Source organism: Schistocerca serialis, chromosome 3 (assembly GCF_023864345.2).
Source record: "Schistocerca serialis cubense isolate TAMUIC-IGC-003099 chromosome 3, iqSchSeri2.2, whole genome shotgun sequence".
NCBI lineage: Eukaryota > Metazoa > Arthropoda > Insecta > Orthoptera > Acrididae > Schistocerca > Schistocerca serialis.
The window spans coordinates 294,885,470-294,913,311 of NC_064640.1; the positions used below are offsets into that span (position 1 = coordinate 294,885,470).

The 27,842-nt window shown below is 41.9% G+C and overlaps 1 protein-coding gene and 1 non-coding gene across 35 annotated transcripts in view; both read left to right on the top strand.

Annotated features, from left to right (window-relative positions):
* Positions 1-266: 266 nt before the first annotated feature.
* Positions 267-27,842, top strand: part of LOC126470085 (twitchin) — a 515,873-nt gene continuing 488,297 nt past the window's right edge. For all 34 annotated transcript variants that reach the window (XM_050097601.1, XM_050097605.1, XM_050097618.1 and 31 more), the window contains exons 1-2: positions 267-338; positions 20,337-20,690. In XM_050097601.1, the coding sequence (XP_049953558.1) occupies positions 20,378-20,690 (313 nt within the window). In that variant the 5' untranslated portion in view covers positions 267-338; positions 20,337-20,377. The remainder of the gene's footprint in view (positions 339-20,336; positions 20,691-27,842) is intronic.
* Trnat-ugu (transfer RNA threonine (anticodon UGU)) lies at positions 23,511-23,585 on the top strand. Its single transcript has one exon. It is a non-coding gene; the product is annotated as a tRNA-Thr (tRNA).

Consider the following 27,842-nt stretch of genomic DNA (forward strand, 5'->3'; position numbering starts at 1 on the left):
CGGTCGACGCGGGCGGAAGTGGTCGTCAGATGAGGGGGGGGGGGGGGGGGTGCCGACCCTCGACCGATGTCGATGGCGGTGAGTCGTCGATGACGAGCAGCCAAGTGTGGGGCGTGCCGGCTGTTTGTTACCAAACGTCGCGAAACAAACGCCACGAGGCATGCCAGCGCACGGCTAATGAGGCAGCAACAATAATTTTGGGCGCGCGTGGGCCGACGCGCTATTCCTGGCGCGGCGGAGAGGCGGGCCGCGAGGAGGCGAGCCGGCGAGCGGCCGCTCAGCTCACAGACGCCTGCCGGCCCTCCCGAACAGCGCAGCCGTCTGTTCCGAGACATAGTGTGAGTGCCGCGTGCGCGTCGCGATAAGTACCGGCTTCTCTGTGCTTGTGCTTGTGCTTGTCTCTCTGGACGCCACACCATAATGCCTGTGCGACTGTGCCGGAGCTAACGCTTTTCTGGAGCCATTCTGTATGTTCCCGCAACCTGTGTAGTGGTGCTCACTTAGCATCGCCAGCTCTCCGGCGAGAGAATGAAAACTTTTTTTTTCTGTTTGTTTGTCGATATCGTTAAACGCTACTGTGGCATCCTACTCCACTCCGTTGCTTCACTCACCTGAATCCCGAGTCCTGTGCCGTGACGTGGGAATATGGTATGATTTTGCAGGGCACGTTACCCACGTCTCCACGAGGCTGTTGAGTCCCGACAGTTTTGTGGCAATTGGCCCGCCCTCTTGAGCGGATACAGATGAATTTGAGCACCTGCGGAGAGGAAAATCCATGCCCCGCTCACCGCTTTTTCCCGTAATATCTCCGTCTTCCTTGCAAGCTTTCCCTAATAACTAACTTGTACGCTACTTAGCTGTCGAGTGAAATGGAAGAATTCTCTGTGATTTAACCCATATTAACTAATTAACTTAGTATCTTGTTCACGTAAATGACTAAGAAATGTGCTACTCTTGCTCGTAACATCCAACCTCACACTTTTTTTTCCATTATCGGAGCAATACTGGTAGTGAGTGCGTTTTAAAACCCTGTGTTGACGACTTTATCGTGGTGTTTATTTCAGATCAACTCAAAGGAAAGTGCTATAGAAGTGTGAATGTCTAGAAACATGTGCTGGCTGTGAGTGGATTTGTAGGTAAATTATTGACCAGAATGTTTAGCGTATAGTGGCCGTGCACGACCCTCACTTACGCATTTCCATTAGTAAAGATCGTAGAATATTAAGTCAGCGAGCCAATATGGAAGAAATGTGTGATCTGGAAGTGTTACTTTTGGACTACGTGAAATCTGCACCTCAATCGATATCAGACTGCTGTGATACCTAATTTATTAGATACTCAATGTCAAATAACAGCGCCATAGTTTCATGCTCCAGGAAGAAGGGTAGGTTCAGTGTGTCGTACAGATATTTCTTTCTGCGTGCATCTTGTCGTCGCTGAAGTAAATTTTTTTTGTATCCAAAAAATCGATTATTGGTAAAAGAATTGAATACCTGCACAGACTGAAGTTTTCGTGATAAAAAATCGTGCAGAAGGCTCCACTTGTAATGCAGACATTCCTATAGAAAGTGAAACTGTCAAGAAATGTGTGTGAACAGTGCATCTGGGGCGAAGACGAGGAAGGCCTGTGGCGTCCTTCGGCACCGCCTTGTGCTCCCCAGGGTCTGTGTTACGCAACGGATTCTCTCAGTCTGAGGAGCCCAGCTTCGCCGTGGAAGCACCCTCTGGTTACCTCCAGCTGCTGACAATTCGTCCGTCTTCAGGATCCCCTACAGAAATAAACAGTGACTACCTAGTTCTAAAAGCGTTGAAACAGATTTTCGATGGTTCAGCTGTTTAAAAATAAATCTAGGGCGTGTCGCTGTAGGTTCGTGCCACGGACTACTTACAGATCTCGTGTGACACACAAACCTACACACGCTAAAACTCTCGCCTTGTGAAGTTTCCAGTGACTGATAGCCACTGCTCAAAGGAAGACAGTGCATAGCATCGTGCATTTCGCCGAGCCCTCCTACTGGTAACGGTAATTCTTTACAAGTTACAGGGCATTTAACGAATATAAAATTGTGAATCATTAAAGATACTCGTGTTGTATTTATACAAGTGCGTCTACATCACTGAGAAATCGCGAGATGGTGGCTTCCGATGAAAAGTGTAAAGTGCGTCTACATCACTGAGAAATCGCGAGATGGTGGCTTCCGATGAAAAGTGTAATGATGCAATTCTCGGCAATGGTGACTAAGATAATCATTTGTAAACAGAAGTTAAATTTGTAATATATGTCACAGAGCTGGTGCGGTTCAAGTTTAGAGGAACAATGAACTTGTAGAAATAACGGAATCGAATGTAACTGCGACATATGAATAATACCATGGATCCAGTCACTGGATGCGCTATTCGAAAGTGCACCGTATACGAAGCGCGTGCTGCCAATACTCGATTTCTGTTCTAATGATCGGGGTTTGATCTCATTAAAGAAAGAAAGAAAAACAAGGATGTAATGACCCATCGACTCGTGGTCATGGGAGACGAGGTACAAGCTTAAATAGGATAGGGATGGAGAAGGAACTCGGCTGTGTCTTGCGCAGCGGAGCCATCCCAACATTCGCCTTAACTGGTATACGTAAACAACCGAAAATCTTAATCTGAATGGCTGGACAGGGACTTCAACCCTGTTCCTCCAGGCTGCATGTCCATTGCCTTAGCTCGGAGTGATCTCGTTGAGTCACGTAGATGAAATTAAACGGAATAAAAGACGGACCGAGAGTGTATGACAGATAACTGATACGAAAGCATTTGCAACATTCTGGGAAAAATTATATCTGCGGAACGTGGAGAGTGGAGGCAGCCTCATCCCACGCATTTTGATCATTTAGATTCCGTTTTCCTCCCGTCAGCGCTGTTTATATGAAACAGAAGGGTGAGAAATAAATTAATTGTAACAAAACACTAAAATATGCCTCACAAAGCTTTCTAAAAAGCATACTCGCACGATGGTTGCAGGGAATGGTGTACAGGATGAGAAAAATAAACAGGTTGAAATTATCAAGTAACCTAAGCCACCTAAGAAAGTAGCCTACGCTTAGAAACATTCTCTGTAGCTGAGTTACATAAAAGTGCTTTCTATAGATGTTAGTCTTGGCGTCTTTGGTGCATTTGCGCGAGATTCCTTCTGCACGCCAGATTCGCACGAGCGGGAAAAGCAACCCCAGCGCCACCAAGCTGGAAGCCCTCAATTAAAACTTCAGGTCTCAAAGGACTATGAAGAACTGCCTGCAGCCACAAAAGATTGTATTATTTGTTTAGAAATAAATCTGATATAAATCGTATACTCTACTGTGTTCTCCTCGCTACCGAAATGTTTACATCACAGGTCAATGAAATGCTGGACGTCATAAATTTGTACTCTGGATGAACTTTCAGTCTTACATCGCTCATTCTACACAAGTGAATTGGTCAAAGAAAGATCCTCGTGCATCTACTTAGTGAATGAGTGAGTTTAAACGGATAACAGTGTTGTTCTTATTTCAGTTATGTTGATGTTAGGTCTGGAATATATGCCTTTATGGGTTTGTCAGCTCAACAACAAATTTCTTCTGTCGATAGAAAGTTTAAACTTCATTCGTCTCTTGCAGAAACGATTGGTCCACGCGAACGACGCTATATGCACTCCGATTCTCGGGTCATGCGTCAGACTATAATCGATTCTACTACGGAAAGCGCGTTAACTCGAAAAATGCCGTTCATGTGCTCTCTGGAATGGTTCGGAGTAAGAGAAGAAATTGTCTCCACAAGATGTACAACTTACTCCTCGTAAACATTGCGAACAGCTTTCGCTATTTCAGTGGATATGTGAGTTAAAGAATGTGCCTAACGTTACGATTTTTAGGAAAACTATGTTAGGTTGTCAAGGAAATGTAAATAGAGCGTATCAGGACATAAATTCAGTGTGTCTCTCGATGTGAGAGTTATTGCCAGTTACAGTAAACAAAGCTCCGATTGGTTTTCGGCTTCTCAAGCCTTACAACCACTGCGTCTGTTACGATGCATCTCTGTGAACGTAACATACGACGCCAAAAGTACATACTGTCACATCATTCCGTTGTATGATGTAGAAAATGGGCTAAAATTCGCTCTCACGGACGAATTCGAGATGTCCTGATTGTGCAATCAAGCGCAAATGGTTCAAATGGCTCTGAGCACTATGCGACTTAACTTCTGAGGTCATCAGTCGCCTAGAACTTAGAACGAATTAAACTTAACTAACCTAAGGACATCACACACATCCATGCCTGAGGCGGGATTCGAACCTGCGACCGTAGCGGTCACGCGGTTCCAGACTGAAGTGCCTAGAACCACATGGCCACACCGGCCGGCAATCAGGCGCAGCTGGATAAAATTTCATCTTGCAGTTTCACTCAGATCATAAATTTTAAGTACTCTTAGATGTTTATAGCAACAATGCCTATCAAGGGAAGCGCATGCCTCTTGAGAGAAGCGTCAAGACACCCCGTAGCATGCATACCGACTTCCTACCGTGCAGACTTTCCCATCTCAATATTTGTCATTTGTGGTTCAGAAATGCATAGAGGGGGAAAAACTTTACCTCACTTATTGGTCGATAGTATACTGTAACTGTATTATTCCTTGCAGAACATTCGCGTGATGAGACAAGTTCGCTCTACACGAGAACGTAATCAATAACTATCGCACATTTAACTACACAAAGCTACAAGCAGTGTTTCAAGACGATTTTTTACTGGAAAATATTGCAGATGAGCCAAAGCTATCTCCTTTGCGCCACAGTTCTCACTATACAAAACAAAGACAATTTTTTGACAAGGAAACTGGAAACACAGTAGGGCAAATACGTTCCAATCTAATACTTCGCCTGCAGGCCCTTATATTACTGTCAACTGTATTGCTGCTTAATATGAATATGGGTAACAAAGACAAATGAACGTAAGAACTAAATGATATGCAATCAGATCTCAAGCGAAACCAGTTACAAAACAGCAAATTGGGAAATCTAGAGCTGGTTGATAGTTGACCTCGCTTTTCCTCCTGAAGGCCTACTCTTTGTATTTTACCATTAATTTAGATTTATTGTTAATTTGAATCTTTCATCAAACGAGCCGAGACATCAAGATATTGGTCAGGGAATAATACGACAAATTTATTCTATTAAAATTACTGGATGTGGTGTTACTCAGAGACGAAGCTGTAGTCACGCCCTGTTCGGCGCAGCTCAGGGATGAAGAGAATTATAGTAGTCACTTTACTGTTGGTTCAATGAGCGGCCCTAGAGGCGTTATGTGTGTTAAATTACTGATTGCCGTAGTTGTTTCGCGAGAAGACCACGAAGCGATTGATGTAAAAAGGTTTATAACTCGGAGGAGCTAGGTTCCGCACACAACGGTCTCCTACTCGGCTGAAATTTAAAACCAGTACCAATAGCACTAATTAACTGAAATGAACTTCATTTAGGTCATCCTAGCTTGAAGACTCTGTGAATCTATTTTAAACTTACCGCTATACAAAAAAACACGCCGCTATAACACATTTTTATTTGAATATAATGGCGAAGAATAAAGGAACGAAGGAGTGCTCTGATGCTCACCGTCTGCCTGTTGCGAATGCGAATATACTATTTCATTCATTATAATGTAGGTGATGTGGTTTTCATTATAATGTAGGTGATGTGGTTTTCATTATAATGTAGGTGATGTGGTTTTCAGTATAATGTAAGTTAGGTACTTACAGGTTGAGCATTTAGTAATTTTATTGAGGTATTAGATCACAGTGAATTAGTGCTGTTTAGAAAAGGAGAGTAAAGGAATAAAGAAACTGATGGATTGAAGGAATTATTTAGCAACGGATAAGTTGTGTGAAAATGCCCGATATCGGTGAAAGAATAATCAACGGTAACTGTTAATAATCCATTCAACAATTATTAGGACAAAAAGGAAAGAGAGAAATCGTTTTTAACATTGACACCCACATCACCTCTAAAACACGCTAATTTGTGTTACCACCTGAATGTCGAACTGGATGCCATAATCAGAACAGTTCGTACAATAGGCAAACGCAGAAATGTACACAGCGTAAGTGACACTTCACCTTGAGAGCTGCTGATGTCTGCACCATGTGATCCTATGATCCGAAAAGAGGACTCGGAAAGATGACTAGAATTACTGCTTCGTTTTTCAGTTCAGCCGTGACTATTGTCTCGATGGCTAAGCGTGTATTGACGTTTCTTTATTTTATCGTGGCTTGGAGTTTAGTAGCCGACATATTTTTCTATCTAAATGGGATTCCTTGGCAGTATTCCGCAATTATTAAATTTTGAAGCTTGGCGTTTTTCTAAAAAGATTACCCAACTCTAGACATCCTGTTTCATTCAAGAAAACGAATAAGTCGAGACACTTTCCCACATACTAGTATCTTTAACTAAGAAGAAATTGCAAGGGTAGCCAGCAGGGTGTTCAGATCGATGATGATGATGATGATGTTTGGTTTGTGGGGAGCTCAACTGCGCGGTTATCGGCGCCCGTACAAATTCCTAACTTTTGCTCAGTCCAATATTGCCACTTTCATGAATGATGATGAAACGATGAGATCGAGCAACAGCCCTTCAGTAAGTATAGTTTCGGCGGTTTTCCACATGCATCGACGCTTCTTATTTGAGAAACTCTAACCGAGAAGAAAAGAGTGTACACGCCGTTACAGGTTTAAAAGCACATTATTCGGCGCGTAGTCTTTGTGAAAGAGAAACAACAACGGCGCCAGAATGTTAGATAAGCTGTAAGTTCAAACCTTGAACGAAGGACTTGTTTTGCGACAAATTTTACGAAACTATGGGAATGAAAATATGGAACTGCCATGCTGTTTCGAGACGCTAACAAAAAGATTGTTAAGTGACGCTGTGAAATCAGGAAGCTTGACTTGGAGTGAATGTCCACACGAGTGGCGAGCCCACAACGACATCCTGAGGTGCTCACAAAATTTTCGATGCAAGCTTCACTACATCGTCTCTAACATAATAAATATCGTTGTCGCATACGAGTGTAAAGTGTACAACATAGCATTGCTTTTGTACGTAGTGCCATGCTTTGTCACGGTAATAGCACCGCCACAAACAGCAGAAAAGAGAACGTAAGTGAAAACTTTTTTGGTAGCGAAAACTAAGGCATGTGTAATCACACCGGATAAGACGGCAATAAAATGACTTTTACTATAAGAATGGGGCTGAACAATAAACTGCGGTAAAAGTAAGCCTGCACACATAGTAGCTGACAGTCATATATTCGACCAAAGGTAGAACTAGGTAATAAAACAACCCACTGAGATTGATAAAACAATTTTAAGGCATGTGTAGGTCAAAGTAAAAAATAATAAACCGTGCTCTACTCAGATCTGATGATCGCGTAATACCGTAAGGAAATAAGCTTAAAAAATAATTGATTTTTAGTATTTCGCGTAATTACTGACGGAATTTAAAAATTTTAAATGTTATCATAATCTACTCGTCAAGAGGTATAGTCTGATGTTGAAAGTTTAACACAAGAAGATAAGTATTATAGTTAGAAACTACGTGTTTGACTTGAGGCCGCATAACTGTCGGCGCGTAAATTCAAGGACTCCATTCACCCAGTATCTGACAATGAGAGTACTTACCTATCTCCAAAAACGTTTTCACACAATTTCAAACTTTAACGAAACTTTTTCTTGCTTACGCCCCCCCAAGAAATGCAGAAAGGAAAAAAGTTTATCGCTTACTACACTTTCGTTGTTCGGTATTAGGAACGACGTTTTAACTTATAACTTAACACATGTTTCAGGACATATGATGCCACAGACATTAGGATGGGCGAAAAACTAGCTTTTGTTTAAAACGGAGCCCAAATTACCCAGTTTATATTCATCCGGTGATTCATAATGAGAGCACTTTGTGACTTCCAACAAACTTCAAAACATAATTTAAAACCTTTCCTAACCTTTTTCTCTCTTATATGCTTAAAGGCAAATATTTAAGACGTTAAATCGTTTGTAAAATAGCCGGATGTTCGCAGTCGTTTTGTACATGGGTCTTGGACTCCTTAATGAATCGGGGGTTTAATTGTTCTCTATATTCTGCAAGAAAAAATAGTCATATGTGCTACAGACTTGACGATTGATCGGGACCTCGAATCATTGCATGAACGGAAGGCAACCTCCCGTATCACCGAGTTGGCATAGTTACCTATGTTTCACGAATTTCTTTCGGGAAGTTTGAATAAGATGGTTCAGTACGGAAACGAATCCCTCAATGAGCACAGTGATTATATTGACACGCACTATTTACATATACATTTAGAAAATTCTATATATTTTATCGAATAAAAATATCAAAAATTAAGAAAATATTGAGGGGTTCGGAAATTTCTTCACGACGAGATCTCGCAAAACGTTACACGATCCACTACTCGCGAGAACAAATCCAATAAAGTTCGCGAAGTAAGCACACTGCATTTTAGGGATTCACATACAGCACTGATAAATTATATCGCATAACCGGAAGTAGTTAACAGAATTTTATTTTGTAAAGACATCCATGTTTAACGTTAACAATGCTGTAGATCCAAAAGGATAATGTGCCGCGCAGCGGGCGCCTGCTTTGTGACGTTATGTAAATGACGAGTGGACTGGATGTGATGTTTCCATTCGGTGGCCTGTGAGGTATGGATTTCTTCCCGCGGGTTCATGTTAAGTCATTAGTTTATTGCAGCAACAAGCCAGGCACCGTGTCTGACTAAACAGCACTCCTCCGTATAGCTATAATTGTAATTAGTGCGAACACGCTACAGAATGTCCGCACTCATTTCATTCCGAGTTCAGAAACATGTATTGCAGCTAATGGAATTAATTCTGAATAACGTTTATAATTTAATCAAACAACTTTGAGTGTGTGGTAGTTTGCTGCTGAGCTCGTGCTGCAGTTTTCATTTAAAGACACTGTCAGTTAACGTAAGATCTAGGACACTGTACAGATAACGCACGGCAGTAATTGTGCATATATCGGGCAACTGAACATCTTGATCCACAACAGTGACTGAAGGAGGTAAATTTCTTGTTATGCAATGGCGACGGGTTCCATGAATATTCTGTCCTTGTAATCCGGTCTCTAAAACACGCGACGTCTGCTTCCCTCTTTCGCAGCAAGGGCTTGGAATCCGCAGATTACCCTTTCATGTTCTGCAGGCCGTCTCCTCGCAGGCCAGCTTCACGGGACCAGCTACGTTAGTTGCGTCTAATAGATGTAACAAAGTAGCGGCGACTCGGGGTACGTTCAGAATACTTCGACCTTCCGGCTACGAGCGAGTTGGTTCAAATGGCTCTGAGCACTATGGGACTTAACTTCCGAGGTCATCAGTCCCCTAGAACTTAGATCTACTTAAACCTAACTAACCTAAGAACATCACACACATCCATGCCTGAGGCAGGATTTGAACCTGCGACCGTAGTGGTCGCGCGGTTCCAGACTTTAGCCCCTAGAACCGCTCGGCCACCCCGGCCGGCTACAAGCGAGTGTCTAATTGTGGTGGCAGCTGAGGATTTCTCTCTTAGCATTACTGTTGCCTTATATTTGGTGATTGCAACTGCATCGAATTCTATGTATGATCATATGTGTAAATTATATACATTATATGTATGATTATATGTGTCACGAATAAAGTGCGGAAGCTAGTTAGAGTTTCGTTTCTGAATTAGTTCATGTGTGGGACTAAGTAAAAAAAATGGTTCAAATGGCTCTGAGCACTATGGGACTTAACAGCTGTGGTCATCAGTCCCCTAGAACTTAGAACTACTTAAACCTAACTAACCTAAGGACATCACACACACCCATGCCCGAGGCAGGATTCGAACCTGCAACCGTAGCAGTCGCGCGGTTCCGGACTGCGCGCCTAGAACCGCGAGACCACCGCGGCTGGCGTTAGGACTAAGTAAGCTTACATCAATGATTATCGCGGTATTTTAAATCCGTTCAAAATGGTTCAAATGGCTCTGAGCACTATGCGACTTAACTTCTGAGGTCATCAGTCGCCTAGAACTTAGAACTAATTAAACCTAACTAACCTAAGGACATCACACAAATCCATGCCCGAGGCAGGATTCGAACTTGCGACCGTAGCGGTCGCTCGGTTCCAGAATGTAGCGCCTAGAACCGCACGGCCACTCCGGCCGGCCTTTAAATCCGTCTTAGCGACTACAAGAACATGTGTTTTTAATTACCAAACGCATTTCATTTTATTGAAATAAAACATCATCAGTGGTAGTATTTCTGCCCGATCTCGCTCACACTGGGAAATGCAGTCTGCTTGCACGCTTTGAGGTATTCCTCGTTTGGCACACAAATTAAGAATTAAATCAATGAACTTTAAACAGTGCAACGAATGGAACTGATGCGGCCCGAACTCGACATCATCCGTAATAGGAAGTAAAAATTTACCATTCACTGACAGCAAGTTAGTTATTTACCGGCCAGACACATAGTTCTTTAACACGCAATCTTCTAATTATATCTGAACGAAAACCGAACCCTTTTATGTTTGTGAGCACTGAGATAAAGTGAAACAACCTTCCTCATACTGCATTGTTGCTACATTGCGTACATTATCAGATGTTTCCTTTAAAAAGCATTATAAAATTTTGAGGAAGAATATTTTGGTTTCAGAATTCGCCTTTGAAAAGGTTGGTTGGACATATTACAATGTCCTGTACACAGAAACGATCAACACATGTAAGCGATTTCTTTGAGAGCCACTAATGCTAGTTAACCTCTTTAATTTAAGTCATCTATCATTTTCCAAAGTATTAGTGGTGAAATGGCTACACTCTTCCATCATGCTCGTTATCACATTCCTCCCGGTTGTCCACTGGGCACGAGCAAGAGTGGTCCTTCTCTTTACAGCTTGCGTCGGCTGGGAATTAAATGATGAAACACTAAAATAAGCCACAAAATTACGAATTAAAAGTGGAACCCACCAAACATGTGTTACAAAAATTCACGTAGAAATGTGAGATAAGCTAATCCCCAACCGTAGCCTCACTTCTCCCGTCAAAGGGAAGCTGTTAATAGTTCCTCTATATCCAATTGACGTGAAGGATGAATGTGACTTATCGACATAAATATCGATAGACTTCAAGATTTATACAATTTTCCCATATGCAAAGGATAAATTTTTCTGGAAGTCGCCCTTCAGTCAGCTTACCCTCTTCTAATTTGATCACAGTTGAATGTAAACACTGAAATTACAGGAAGTAAATCGAAATATTTATCTCATTATAGTTCAATGTGCAATCATTGCGTTACGAAGCTCCTTTCCTAAAGGTTAAAAAGTAACTTTTATAAAATAATTACATCATCCTGTTACTTACTTTTAGTAATTCTTCGGTGTAAATACAAAATGCGAATTTATGAGAGGTAACTTACTATCCTTCACTTCTCTGCGGCGAAATTACAGTGAGAAGACCTAAAGAAACAGATCCGTTAATTAAATGAGGTCTTTCCCTGGCTGAGGAGACACAGCGTAATTACAGAAGTATGTATAGCTTGGAGAAGATTGGGTTCCTTTTCGCCAACCAATCACATAGTTCTTTAACAAGCGATCTTCTGGGCACACCTAAACGAAACGTGAACATTTTATGAAGCCTAGCTCTTCCGTTTTATTAATTAACACATATATCTCAACATGTTCGCTCTTTCCACAAACGAACAGCGTCGGTGGTGAAAGATAACTTTCATTTGTTGATAATGAGTACCCTGTCGTTCGCAGGTCGTTGTTTAATGGTTAGCATTGCTACGTCTAGATCGCGGGGTCCTGGATTCGATTCCCTGTCGGGTCAGAGATTTTCTTGGCTCGGAGACTGGATATTTGTACCGTTCAAAACATTTCATTTCATCTTTATCGAGGCGGAAGTCGGCGAAGTGGCGTCAAACAAAAACACTTGCACAAGAGGGGGTTTCCCAGCGAATAATGCCATACGACCGGAGGACACTGAGCGACAAACATGTGTTAAACGCGTTAGACTGAATTTCGTCTCGCGGCAAATGGTGACAGAAAACTGAATGTCTTTTAAGCTCCTATACGTGGAATATTCGACGACCAATCAACTGACAGTTGTAAGTACCGTTTAATGTGTCTCGGAGAATTCTTTATGCGCTAAGTTCTTAATTCTTGTTTTTCGCTGACTTGACACATGTCATTCACTGTCTTTCCTACCATATTTCATTATGATTATTATGCTTAAGTCAGGACTGCCTTACTCGTACCATTTACTTACAAAGAAAACCTGTGACACGCCCAACAATTTATTCTGCTAGCTCCAGTGATAGCGATTCAACAGCGAAAAATGTGTGTAATGTCGGTACGAAGATATTACGTTCTCCGAGAAATGTGAGGTAGTGACATGTGATCTAGCTATGAGTAACAAGCTATGTTCCCTTGGTATTTGATGCCGATAAATACGTCCTTGTTTTCGTTGAACAGAAGTACAATTTGTCCATCATTTAATCCTGAGATCACACAACTTAAAGAAATTTCAAATACAAGAGCATATAATTATAAAACTTAACTAATAAGGAAGTGTTAAATTCTCTTATCAAACACATCAAGTAATGAAATCGAGTATAAAAATACGAAAATCGTTTAGTTCGGTATAAAACCGTTCAGAGGGCCTCTTTACTGAAATACAAGGCACTGAAACAACACATATACACAAGCTTCGCTGAAGCATCTAACGTAAAATCGCCATATAAATATTTCACCACCTAGCATGTCGAAACTAAAGCCTGCTGCAGACATTTAAAGGTCGATTAGAAGAAGGGAAAGTGAAACTCAAGTGCTCGGCGAGGGTAGAACATTGATCACAATACTTTGTCAAGTGTAAGGCCGACATGGTACTGTTCCAAAAAGGGTGATTGCACTCGGACGCACCGAGCGTCCTACTATGGGGCAGCTGGCAGGTTTCGTTGGTCTATCGCTATGAACTATTCCACGGGTTTACTGGCAACAGCAGACTTCATGGTCTAAGGATTGTGGCCGTAAGATGCGGTCACCACAGTAACAAACAGCTGCAGCCTAAAATCAGTTTGCCTGAGAGGAATAAGTCGATGGAGTAAGTCGTCCCTGGTTCTTTAATAACTTTTCCAGGACGCAATCTGTACAGTTAATGGAATCATATCAAGATTTGGAGCCAAGTTCCATATTAGAGACCCTTGTTCACTCCAGACTGAATAAGCTTCCTGGATACAGTGAATCCGGAGATGCCAAAAGTGGACTGTAGGTACCTATAAACACATTATCCAATCAGACGAGTCAGGTTTATCTCTGTAAGTTACGGGCAGTTTTATTCTTTAAACAGTTTCTCTACACAAGTGATTTTCAGGTGGTTTAGAAAAGCCTTATTACATTCCATAATCTTAAATCATTACACAAGGCGCCATAATATTTGACGTCATCATAGTTCACATCTGTACATACGATTTGAAGAGTATCAGAGAGGTGAACATCATATTTCCACTTTTCTGTGACGAAAATATTGTAATCTCATAAATATATTACGATTGTAGTGCGGACCACAGCGAAAAAATATAAAATAAAGTGATGAAATGTAGATCTCCTGAGCTTAATACTGTAAGAGTACATACACTGAGCTGCTGGTACTGTTACGATACCAGAACACAAACCTTTTAATTTTCCAGTATTCCCCATTTGTTCTCAAACACCCTCTGATCGCGGGCTGTAACAGCTCCATACTTTCTTTCACCGATATTAGAGAATTTCAAAAAGAAAGACCTTTCCTCTACGAATTAAAAATTTAGCTGCTGCTAATGTCATATGCTAGGAGCGGGTGACTCTAGTTTGAAGTTGTGAGCTCATCATTGGATGATTTTGATTTTCCAGTCTTGAAAGTTACATTAATTTCATTCGATACATCTCTCTGAAGAGCTTCATCCCTCTTCATACTTGCGGAATCGAGCCTTTGACGGGTGACCAAAAAGCTAGTGAATTAAAAAGTATACAGCTTGACTGGTAACAGGCAAACAGCAGCTCAAACGATTCAGACACATATACGTTCTAGGGAGATGCTGTTCCTCGTCAGTTTGCGTCCCTGTGGAAATGTTTTCCGCGTGTTTATAGGCCCTCTTGCACGCCAGCATATTTGTAATTCATGAGGGAAACACTTTGGTATGTTTACCGTTGCCAAGAAGAAGCAAACCGTTACTTCAAAGGTTTTGCTGGGGGTATTAGCCGATGAAAATACGAAATATGTTACTGATGTTTCCTGAAATCGTTAATAGACTTCTAGGTTATGTAACACCCGGATTTTCTATTTCCAGTCGCTACATGAAGTTCAAAAAATGGCTCTGAGCACTATGCGACTTAACTTCTGAGGTCATCAGTCGCCTAGAACTTAGAACTAATTAAACCTAACTAACCTAAGGACATCACACACATCCATGCCCGAGGCAGGATTCGAACCTGCGACCGGAGCGGTCGCTCGGTTCCACACTGTAGCGCCTAGAACCGCACGGCCTCTACATGAAGTGTTACGTATAAAACGTATTAGGGAAGGCGAAATTTACCTGTACGTAGTCAACTTAAGTACTGTTGTTTTGCAACTTCGTTCTTGACAATATGTAAAAGAAAAGAATTATTGAAGGTAACTTCTCTGTTCATGCTACTCATTAAATTGCAAGTCACGGTTATTACCATTTAAACTGCAGTTACAAGGGGCAGCTAAGAGTGACTTCTTTATACTGATCTTTATTCGTACTTCTAGTAATGAATAACGATTAAGGTTCCTTCGAGTCTTCTTTATATGGGATGTTATGTCGATATGTTCGATTATTTTTTTTTTTTTAAATTGCTCTGAGCACTACGGGACTTAACTTCTGAGGTCATCAGTCCCCTAGAACTTAGAACTACTTAAACCTAACTAACCGAAGGACATCACACACATCCACGCCCGAGGCAGGATTCGAACCTGCGACAGTAGCGGTTCTGCGGTTACAGATTGTAGCGCCTAGAACCGTACGGTCACCCCGGCGGGCCGATTATTTTATGTTGCACGTATATTATAATACGTTTTTTTATTATTTTGACAGTCGTAGAATTTCAAGTGCGTCATCTACTTGTTTACTAAAAGATATTTATGTTGTTGCGGGTCCTGTTTCTATGATAATGTTATTAATGTGTTTGTAATCTCTGGTGTTTTGGTTATCAGTTATTCCTATTATCATCGAACAATTTTACAACGTTACGGAAAAAATGTTACTACGGACAGCAGTAATAGTTTGCACAAAGTTGACATATGTCCGTGTACACCGTCAGGACGTGAATATCCAATGTAAAAAACCTTTATAAATTATACATATATTACGATTGTCGTGCGACTAGGGCCTCCCGTCGGGTAGACCGTTCACCGGGTGCAAGTCTTTCGATTTGACACCACTTCGGCGACTTGCGCGTCGATGGGGATGCAATGATGATGATGATTAGGACAACACAACATCTAGTCCCTGAGCGGGGAAAATCTCCGACCCAGCCGGGAATCGAACCCCGGCGCTTAGAATTGACATTCTGTCGCGCTGACTACTCAGCTACCGGGGGCGGATATATATTACGAAAAATATAAATAAAAGAGATTGTCAGCAGATGTACTGATGAAAGCAATAAAGCCGAAATAAGTTTATATAAAAAAATGAAATATCAAGTAGCATACTGTTTACTAATACTCTGCATAATCTCGTGTTGTGACATAGTATATGCTACAGGTCGCATAATAAAGTGACAGTGAAAACTGCTAAACATTTAGTGTATATTTAAGGATTAGCAGTTAAGACAAGAATAATATGTAAGAGAAGTCAGTAGGAAATGAACATAAACCTTAAAATGCTAGGGAATAACGTCAGGTAATTATTTTTGAAACTATAATACTTCGTGTGACAGGATAGTGAAACAGGTAAAAGGAGTAAGCACTTATTTTCCGTTCCACAGCAAAGGACAAAATCCTAAATTACAAATCGTGTGCAAATCACCCCATTGATAACGTAATCGGACATAACCTACTAGTCACCTTTATGTAGACAGCGTGTAACCAGTCCACGAGCCTTTTATCCTTTGCAGCTACGGAGGTCACCTGACCTCAACCCTGTTGAGCACATCTGGATCGCTACTGCCGTCTTGGACGCAGTTCCGACTGTCCGTTAGTTGCGGATGGCGGTCGAATGGTCATGGAGCAACGTGGCTCATAATACAGGGCCTCGTGGAGTCCATTCCAAGACGCGTCAGAGTGGTAATGGGAGCCACGACCTAGTAAATAGGCGTTCGTAATTGAGCTGCTACGACTATAAAATGCGATTTGCATTTCCACGAAGCTTTCCAGGATACTGTGCTTACTGTTGTTTACAGTAACTTATTAAACTGAGAGATTTAATAACGGGAACATTCGTAAGTTCTTATTACAAGATTGGAATATTGATGAAATGTCACAAGTCTTAGGCCCATTTTCGTATTTGTCTACATTTATTATAAAGATAATTTGACAGGGTGTTGCACGGATTAATGTCTTCTAATGACTGCGAATCTGTGACCTCGAAACGGCTTTATTTATACTATTATATGAAAGCAGTCGATAGAAACACAACTTTCATATACTGAAAGTGTGATGGCTGCCATTATCTCTATGGATGAAGAGAATGTGGAAAGATTACTTAGCAAATGATAAAAAGTTATCAAAGTTTCGTTATTTAAGCTGCACATTTCTCATAAGCAGTTAAGTGATGGGCATACTATAAGGAGGTAAGATGGATCCTTTCCTTCGTATGTAAAAAACTATTTACATTGCATCAATTATTCTCTGACATTGTTCATGGGCGACGCTGTTGTTAATGTAGAGGTACTGTTGTGAGAAGATTTTTGCAATATATACCAAAAATTACAGATAATCAACGCTTGTAACAAAGGACTGACAGTTGACTGTCAGTGTAAACATATATAATAAGCGTAAACAGCCGCAGACATCAGTTATTGTTTTGCTACAAGGTCAACGAGAAATCGTGATTTGTCAAAAGGGTCAAATATTTAGTCGTGTCCATTTGAAACTGTATACGATGGAACGTTCTCACAAATCTGATATTGGGGATGACTAACGCCCAACTGACTGGTTAGAATAATTCTGTGATGTAACTGACGGCATACAAAACCCCGTCCGATGCATTGGTAAGAATTGTTCATCAACCTTGGATACTCATAAAACATGGTTCAATGAACATGTAGACGGCTTAAGGAAGACTTAAAGGTTCATAATTAAAATTTATAACTAGAAACAGAACTTCATAAACATTTAGCGATCAATTAAAGTTTGATTTAAAGACTGTGTTGGAATGCTGCGGTAAAAAGGAAAACTGAAACCATTAAAAATGTCGAAATATAATACTATATTAACTAATTACAACTAAACTTCGTTGTATTACATAATACTATGTGTAAAGTGCCTTGATAAAGTAGTGTTGTAGAGTTCACTGGTCAGCACGCCCAACTCCGTGTCGTTGGTGCTCGAATCCAGAGGAGCAGCTATTCTCCTTCATGTAGCTCTTTAATTAGTCCTTCGAAGCTTGGCGAGATAGAGAATCAAACCCGGGTCCTTCGTGAGGTAGTAAAACATTATGGCAATTCAGTCGCGGAATCGAACATATGCTGCATAAAACTCTAAAATATGTAATGGACAGATGAAAGTACGTAGTTCAAATAATCTAAGTAAGCTATGAGAGGTTAAGATACATATGGAAATATCTCTCACCAGAAGAAGAGACGTGATGTTGGGAACACAATTTAAGGAAGCCACTATAGTTACAGACATTCGAAAGAGGGAACTCGGAAGCATATGTTGTGGCACATCTACAGATATCAACTACTATATTATCACCTTTTGCATTTCACAGTATTAAAATTCCGCTGACCCCAGGATATTAGAGCCATTATATCCTCTCCTTTTCATTTATGATGATTATGCTGATGACTTCAACATTTACGTAAACTGGAAATAGTAAACGTGATAGGTAATATAAAGTAAATGTGCATAAGAACGATAAAGTGGGAATGGTAGTGTTCAGACGTATAAAAATCACTTACCATGGACTGAGCAATGTAGAAACTGCATAGCCGCTACGATGTCTGTCATTGATTGCTACGTCCTCTGATATTCTTACACAAGCAAAAGAGAATTTCTAGACTAGGGTAATGACGCACGTCGCGATTTTATTTTATCTTTTAAATACCTTATTTTATAATCAATGACTAATTGAACTCCTATCGTATAGTATTCGGTACCGAATGATCAAATTGAACAATTCAGTTGGCCCATTATATCTTTGACTGATCTGATAACGATGTCTGTACCGTTCCAAGAGTGTCTAACAATTCTTATGCTCGTTTATAGTTATGTGTCACGTTAGTATTGTGTTTGAATTCATAAAATGCTACATATATAACATCACATCAGTCACTGTGCCTTTCCTGTACTTAAGATGTCAGTCATTAAAATGCAGACATCAGCATCTAGTATAAAAATGCAAAATGAAACTTCTATACATACGTGGCTTTAAATTATCGGTAACTGATTAACTGACGTTATGAAGAAAGGTATTGTAAGATTCCTATCTATTTGCAGAAATTATAGTCTCCTGTTGCTTCCTGACCAATAGTCTTTGAAGGCTGGTTGGTATTGCTTTCCGCTTTAATAAAGTGAGCAAAGCATAGGAATAACATTTACGTATATATCTAGAAGATATTGCGAGACCTGGCCGTTACAAGTCAACTGATCTTCACTTACTCTGCTTGGCATTTTAGTACATTTCAGTGAACGTATTTAATCGCATAAGTTTAATACTAACGTCTGTCGTGCATGTGGCTGTTACTGTTGTGTCCGCATAGCGTTTGATTTTTAGATATAGCATTTACGTCATTTTATGTTTGATTGTACATCAATATTTAATCTAGATTTTACAAATATACGGCATTATCTACTTCTAATGAGTCCCAATTTCATCATAAAATAACAAAACAGTTGAAGATGATTAAAGACTCGCCCTGCGGAAAGTGTTTAACACACCGCGGGATACGAAAACTAGGATCTAAAATTGTACCCGGAAGTGAGCTAAAAGTTAACTGTTGTAGACATATTGACCGAAAAATCTTGCTGAAAGTCCAGTTATCACAGTTGTCATTTAGGGACGCTACCGCGTCTATTGCTCGTAGTTAATAAATTAATTTGGATTCATAAAACAAACAAATAACGCTAGCCATTTCCGATGATACATCAGAAGTTTCACCTGTTGATATACGTTCTTTATATTTTCGCGTAAACAGCAAAAACATTCTTCCTGAAGATTACAATGGACCATCAGAAGTCCAGTAGAGGGAACTGTCCGGTAGGGGCTCAAGATTTTATTTTCACTCACTACATAAGCGGGTAAAAATCACTTATCGCAAGAAATTGGTACGATTAGAAGTCCATAGACATTTGTTCCTTGTTTTATATTCGATTTCATCTGTGCACTAATGTTTTAAGGTACGAAATTTACCGTCGAATAGTGAGTTTGTGGTTTGAACTAAAAATTAATTTATCTGATGTCCCTTCGAACATCGTAGGATATTAAACTTAAAACGTTATATGAAATTCACTTTAACGGAAAACACTGAAGTGTATGAATAAATCACTCCGAAATTTTACATTAACTGATTTTGGGAAGTCATTAATAAAAGATCAACAAACAGTTACTTTTTATTATTATTTTTTCTATATGTGTGGTAACATAACTTTGGCGCAAAGTGCGACCATGTGTAAACGTTTTTATATTTCCTCAAAATATCTTTTCAATAGATGAATCCCGTCCTTAATAGTTCTCCTTATGTATCACCAAATGCTCCAGATTTGATCCTGAAAGTATTCAGACTAGTAGAGAAAGAAATTTTTATTTTATTTCGATCCATTTATTTCTCTAAATACTTCACAAGGGCACAGGGAAGCTTCTAATCAACATTTGGCACATGCTTTTAGTTTAAGCTGCACTTCTGGCAAGGAATTCTTGAGTCGAGTAGAGGAATCTGTCACATTAAATCCAGCTTTTTTCTTTCTTGTACTTATTACGGATCTGTAAAACCATTTTAAATGAGAACTGATCGAAATACTTGCCGAAAAAAGTCGGCAACGTTTACACATGGACGTGTTTGGCGTAATGGTGAAGTAGATTAAGTGACGAGTGAACTGACAGTTGTGTTGGTACGCAGGGTGGTAGTGTTCGCCGCTGCAGAAAGCCACCCCGGGCGGCATGGGGGTGGCGGAGGACTTCGCCCCGAGCTTCACGCAGAAGCCGCAGCTACGGCAGGAGGATGAGGGCAACCGGCTCATCTTCGAGTGTCAGCTGCTGTCGTCCCCCAAGCCAGACATATGCTGGTTCAGGGGCGACACGCAGCTCGCAGAGGACCACAGGACCGTGATGCGCACGCAGGCGCTCGGCTCCAACAAGTTCCTCGTCGTACTCGAACTCGACGATGTCATCGAGAGCGACGCAGGCCTCTACAAAGTCAAGGCCAAAAACAAGATGGGGGAGGTGGCTGCGTCCATCAACCTCAATTTCAGCCGTAAGTATTACTACTTATTTTGCTGTGTTGACCCGTCCATCCTCAGTTGCATGTCATTCTGTATTGTTACTTTGGTCCTAGTCTACGTGCAGCTGAAGAAGCGCAGTTTATATTCTGCCATATGGGCTTTACCTCAATTCATCGTGAGCAACCTTCAGTGGCCTGAAATATGTACACATTGATATAGTACACAGTTCATTTACATAAAGGTGGCAACGAAAAGGTATAGCCAAACTTTTAGGAAAAATTTCTCACCCATACAGGTTCAAAAAATGGTTCAAATGGCTATGAGCACTATGGGACTTAACTACTGAGGTCATCAGTCCCCTAGAACTTAGAACTACTTAAACCTAACTAACCTAAGGACATCACACACATCCATGCCCGAGGCAGGATTCGAACCTGCGACCGTAGCGGTCACGCGGTTCCAAACTGACGCGCTTAGCACCGCACGGCCACACCGGCCGGCCACCCATACAGGAAGGAAATATGTTATTGTGGACATGAGTCCGGAAACGCTGTACTTCCAAGCTAGATCTCTGTTTCTACAACTCTTCAATACTATAATCATGGGAACATGCGGGAAAAGAACATATCAGCGCAGTATGAAGCACTTTTCTAAATGAAATGTTCAAAATGACCTCCGTTAGCAATCATACATCCACCCGCCGTCGCATTGAGCCACTGACGCTGAATGGGTTCGGGTGCGGAGAGCGTGGAAGTCAAGGAACTGGTCCACCTCTACCCTGAAATGAGGAGGAGCTTTATCCTGCATGAACACACCTTTTGTTGCGCTCGTAAAGGTACATGTTCCGGCAGAGCAGGCAGAGTATTCTCCAAGAAACCATGGTGAGTTTCTCCATTGGGTCTGGGTGGAAGAACATCAGGCTCTAACAAAGAGCTACCAACAATGCTGGCCACATGTTGATAGACGATTTTTGCTGATAGCATGATCGCACAAATTCGTGAGGATACTCGATAGCCATACATAAAATTTACGATCTGATCACGTTGAAATGAAGCCTCATCAGTGAACAGCACATTGGTACTAAAGTGAGGGCTGACAGATGTGTACCCGAGCAGGAAAATCAGCTATCGATACTGTCTGCATACGCTGTACGTGGTACGGACACAGCAGGTTCTCATGTAGCACTCTGCAGACACCCACGTAGTTAACATTACTTGCTTTAGCTAATTGTCTTAAGCTGACACTAGGGTTGTCGTCAACTGCGCGAAGAATTTCCTCCTCCAACTGAGGTGTGCTCACCCTTCTAGGCGTCCTCCAGTAGCGACTTGTAGGCTTAAACACCCCATTCTCAACATTTCATATAAGAAACCGTTGCGTATAATGCTGGCACGTTCTGTTTCTGTACATTTTCCATGATGAATGTGATTGTGAAGAGAAGCACAAAATGAGCTCTAACATGGAAATAAATAGTTTCCAGACCCATGTCCATGTAACGTATTTTGTTCCTCTATGTGTGAGGAATATTTCCTTTGAGTTTGGACATACCTTTTTGTTATACGCCGTATTTCGAAAGCATAATTATAGAGATTATATGAAAGTAGCGTGGCATGTAGTGCGATAGGTCTAGGAAGTGGAAACATATGGCTTGACCGCTGTGTTGTGGCATCAGAAAGCGGTAATGTCCATGTGGTCTCCCCCTAACGAAATCCCTAACTACTTAGTTGTTGTTGTTGTGGTCTTCAGTCCTGAGACTGGTTTGATGCAGCTCTCCATGCTACTCTATCCTGTGCAAGCTTCTTCCTCTCCCAGTAACTACTGCAGCCTACATCCTTCTGAATCTGCTTAGTGTATTCATCTCTTGGTCTCCCTCTACGATTTTTACCCTCCACGCTGCCCTCCAGTACTAAATTGGTGATCCCTTGATGCCTCAGAACATGTCCTACCAAACGATCCCTTCTTCTAGTCAAGTTGTGCCACAAACTCCTCTTCTCCCCAATTCTATTCAATACCCCATCATTAGTTATGTGATCTACCCATCTAATCTTCAGCATTCTTCTGTAGCACCACATTTCGAAAGATTCTATTCTCTTCTTCTCTAAACTATTTATCGTCCATGTTTAACTTCCATACATGGCCACACTCCATACAAATACTTTCACAAACGACTTCCTGACACTTAAATCAATACTCGATGTTAACAAATTTCTCTTCTTCAGAAACGATTTCCTTGCCATTGCCAGTCTACATTTTATATCCTCTCTACTTCGACCATCATCAGTTATTTTACTCCCTAAATAGCAAAACTCCTTTACTACTTTAAGTGTCTCATTTCCTAATCTAATTCCCTCAGCATCACCCGACTTAATTCGACTACATTCCATTATCCTCGTTTTGCTTTTGTTGATGGTCATCTTATACCCTCCTTTCAAGACACTGTCCATTCCGTTCAACTGCTCTTCCATGTCCTTCGCTGTCTCTGACAGCATTACAATGTGATGATAATTAAATGGACACCCTAGCTGCAAACAGGCGTTCATGTAATTCTTTGGGGACATGTTGAAAATGTGTGCCCCGACCGGGACTCGAACCCGGGATCTCCTGCTTACATGGCAGACGCTCTATCCATCTGAGCCGCCGTGGGCACAGAGGATAGCGCGTCTGCAGGGACTGATCCCTTGCACGCTCCCCGTGAGATCCACATTCCCAACATGTCCACACCACTACATTCATAGTGCGCCTAATAGATGTTTGCCCATCATACTCATTACTCGTGGCAGATTAATCTACCAAGTCCCGTACGTCTCACGGAGAACGTGCAAGGGATAAGTGCCTGCAGACGCGCTATCGTCTGTGCCCACGGTGGCTCAGATGGATAGAGTGTCTGCCATGTAAGCAGGAGGTCCCGGGTTCGAGTCCCGGTCGGGGCACATATTTTCAACATGTCCCCAATGAAGTACATCAACGCCTGTTTGCAGCTAGGGTGTCCATTTAATTATCATTTCATTTCTAGCAAAGCTGCATGGTCATCCACGGTAACTGTTCTTTCGGGAACAGATACTACCGTCATATATAGCATTACAATGTCGTCGGCGAACCTCAAAGTTTTTATTTGTTGTCCGTGGATTTTAATTCCTACTCTGAATTTTTCTTTTGTTTCCTTTACTGCTTGCTCAATAAACAGATTGAATAACGTTGAGGATAGGCTACAAGCCTGTCTCACTCCCTTCCCAACCACTGCTTCCCCTTCATGCCCCTCAACTCTTATAACTGCCATCTGGTTTTGTACAAATTGTAAATAGCCTTTCGCTCCCTGTATTTTACACCTGCCACCTACAGAATTTGAAAGAGAGTATTCCAGTCAACATTGTCAAAAGCTTTCTCTAAGTCTACAAATGCTAGAAACGTAGGTTTGCCTTTCCTTAATCTATCTTCTAAGATAAGTCGTTGGGTCAGTATTGCCCGACGTGTTCCAACATTTCTACGGAACCCAAACTGATCTTCCACGAGGTCGGCTTCTACCAGTTTTTCCATTCGTCTGTAGAGAATTCGCGTTAGTATTTTGCAGCTGTGACTTATTAAACTGGTAGTTCGGTAATTTTCACATCTGTCAGCACCTGTTTTCTTTGGGACTGGAATTATTATATTCTTCTTGAAGTCTGAGGGTATTTCGCCTGTCTCATACATCTTGCTCACCAGATGGTAGAGTTTTGTCAGGACTGGCTCTCCCAAGGCTGTCAGTAGTTCTAATGGAATGTTGTCTACTCCCGGGGCCGCTTTTCGGCTTAGGTCTTTCAGTGCTCTGTCAAACTCTTCACGCAGTATCATTTCTCCCATTTCATCTTCATTTACCTCCTCTTCCATTTCTATAATATTGTCCTCAAGTACATCGACCCTGTATAGACCCTCTATATACTCTTTCCACCTTTCTGCTTTCCCTTCTTTGCTTAGAGCTGGTTTTCCATCTAAGCTCTTGATATTCATGCAAGTGGTTCTCTTTTCTCCAAAGGTCTCTTTCATTTTCCTGTCGGCAGTATCTATCTTACCCCTCGTGAGATAAGCCTCTACATCCTTACATTTGTCCTCTAGCCATCCCTGCTTAGTCATTTTGCACTTCCTGTCGATCTCATTTTTGAGACGTTTGTATTCCTTTTTGCCTGCTTCACTTACTGAATTTTTGTATTTTCTCCTTTCATCAATTAAATTCAGTATCTCTTCTGTTACCCAAGGATTTCTACTAGCCCTCGTCATTTTACCTACTTGATCCTCTGCTGCCTTCACTATTTCATTCCTCACACTTACCCATTCTTCTTCTACTGTATTTCTTTCCCCCATTCCTGTCAATTGTTCCCTTATGCTCTCCCTGAAACTCTGTACATCCTCTGGTTCTTTCAGTTTATCCAGGTCCCATCTCCTTAAATTCCCACCTTTTTGCCGTTTCTTCAGTTTTAATCTACAATTCATAACCAATAGATTGTGGTCAGAGTCCACATCTGCCCCTGGAAATGTCTTACAATTTAAAATCTGGTTCCTAAATCTCTGTCTTACCATTATATAATCTATCTGAAACCTTTTACTTAGTACGGAACACATACTGCCTAAGCCACTCTGGACCCATATTACGCCCGGATGGTAAAGGAACCCCGGAATTTGGTTCAAATGGCTCTGAGCGCTATGGGACTCAACATCTGAGGTCATCAGTTCCCTAGAACTTAGAACTACTTAAACCTAACTAACCTAAGGATGTCACACACATCCATGCCCGAGGCAGGATTCGAACCTGCGACCGTAGCTGTCGCATGGTTCCAGACTGAAGCGCCTAGAACCGCAAGGCCACTCCGGCCGGCCCACGGAATTTGTTCCAGCAGAAATGCTACAGGAGGTCTGTCTCTGTCACTAAACTCGCATTGTATCTGTCTGACAGGTAGAGGACTCACGTTTGATCCGCACCATTAACGGGAGACTTTCTCTTGCCGATAAAATTGGAATGGGTCCGTTATCCCTGTGGCGACGGCAAACAAGCTTGTAGAAGGAGACGTAGTGGCTCCGATTCCTAAAGCTGACATCAAGTCAGGGTGATCGATGTGCTGACCACATGTCCTTCCAGTACTGCAACCAGTCCCACTCCTCCTTCCTCCACACACACACACACACACACACACACACACACACAACAATGTTTTGGAGTCTGCGTAAGTGGATTCCGTAAACTGAAACATTTTGGGAAACTAAGTCGAAAGACAGTTCGAACAGTTACTTCAGAAACAAATCATACGAATAAGCTATAAAAAAAGCCTAAGGATGCAAATATGCTGCTGATGGGTGGGTTGCGCAGAAAGTGTCGCCGCTTCTTTCGCAAAGCTAGTTGCAGGTGATGCTCCAAAAACGAACAGTAATACGGTGCATTGACGGTCTGCCGTGGAGGAACATAATGCGTTAGGATATCACTGTCACAGTCGTACAGGAGAATCACCATAACTTTCACCATACTGGGGTTCTGACGCACTTTCGACTTTCGCGGCGACCCATAATCACGCCATTCGTTGGATTGGCGTTTCAGTTTTGGTTCGTACGTGTGGCCCATGTCTCATCTAGTGTTACGATACGGCGTAAGAAAGCCTCTCCTTCGCGCTCATAGCGCTCCAAGTGCGTCTGAGCAGCGTCGTAACGCATCCATTTCTGCATTTCCGTCAAGTCGTGGGGAACCCGTCGTGATGCAACTTTTCGCATGCCCAAGCGTTCCTTCAGGATGCGAAGCACAGTCGTATTAGCTAATCCGGTATCGTGGGCAAGCTCATGAATCGTATGGCGTCGATCACTGTCCACTAACGCGGCAACAGCATGCACTTCTTCTTCAGAGACGCTAGGACGACCTGCCCGAAGCATGTCTGCACAGTTTGCCAACCTTCGTTGAAGGCTTTTACCCAATGTGCCACTGTTCTGTACGGCAATGCCGATTCCCCGCACGCCTCTTGAAGACCTTGATGACACTGTCATGCTGTACGACCTCTAGCACATTCAATCTTGATCCAACTCCGTTGTTCATGTTTCGAAAACATAGTGACACCGTTACTTTAGACCGCTCGCTCACAAGTGACTGTGTTTCCCTCGCTTTTTCGCAAGCCGGTGACGTGGGACGGGCGAGTCGATTTTCTCGGAGGTAAGGTACGTATGTCAACAACGTGTGCTATCAGCGACAGTAGTAGGTTCCATTGCAGAGTGTCTCCACAGTAGTGTTGCCACTGTTTAAGTTCCAACCTACGTTCAACAGAGTACTAATTAAAAAATCTGCGCAGGCATCCAGTCAGATCTTAACAAGATTTCAAAGTAGTGCAGCTGGGTTTAAATACACTATCGCCGGACGCTGTGGCCAAGCGGTTCTAGGTACTTCAGACCGGAACCGCGCTGCTGCTACGGTCGCAGGTTGGAATCCTGCCTCGGGCATGGATATGTGTGATGTCCTTAGGTTATTTAGGTTTATATAGTTCTAAGTCTAGGGGACTGATGACCTCAGATGTTAAGTCCCATAATGCTTGGAGCATTTTGAACCATTTTTTAAATACACTATCAGATCAAAAATATCCGCACATCCGTATTTAATGGAGAATTCGCCACTAAATGTCATGAAATGCGAACCCCCCCTCCCCCCCACTTCACCAGTATAAAAGGAAGCGGGGAGTACTGTGTTGTCATTAGAGAAACGGTAACAACAGAATGGGTCGGTCAGGAGAGCTCACTGACTTCGAACTTGTACTCATCACTGGAAATCACCTGAGTCATATATCCATCAGGGTCGTTTCAACTGTTCTAAAGCTGCCAAAGTTGATCGTTGGTGATGTGATAGTGTAGAGGAAACGCGAAGGAACAACCATTGCTTAACCAAGGCCAGACAGACCTCATCTGCTGAAGGACAAGGACCGCCGAACATTGTGGAATGTGGTTGTAAAAAATCGCATCAAATTTGCAGAAGAGATCACTCGTGAGTTCCATAGTGCTACCAGTGGTCCAGGTACCACAATGACTCTGCATAGGGAATTAAAAACAATTTACAACGATCAGGCAGCTCCCCATAAACCACGCATTTCTGTAGTCAATGTTAAGTGACGTTTCTTGTGGTGTAAAGAGCGACACCACTGGACAGTGGATGATTCTGAACGAGTGATTTCCCTGTGACAATCCGATAAAAG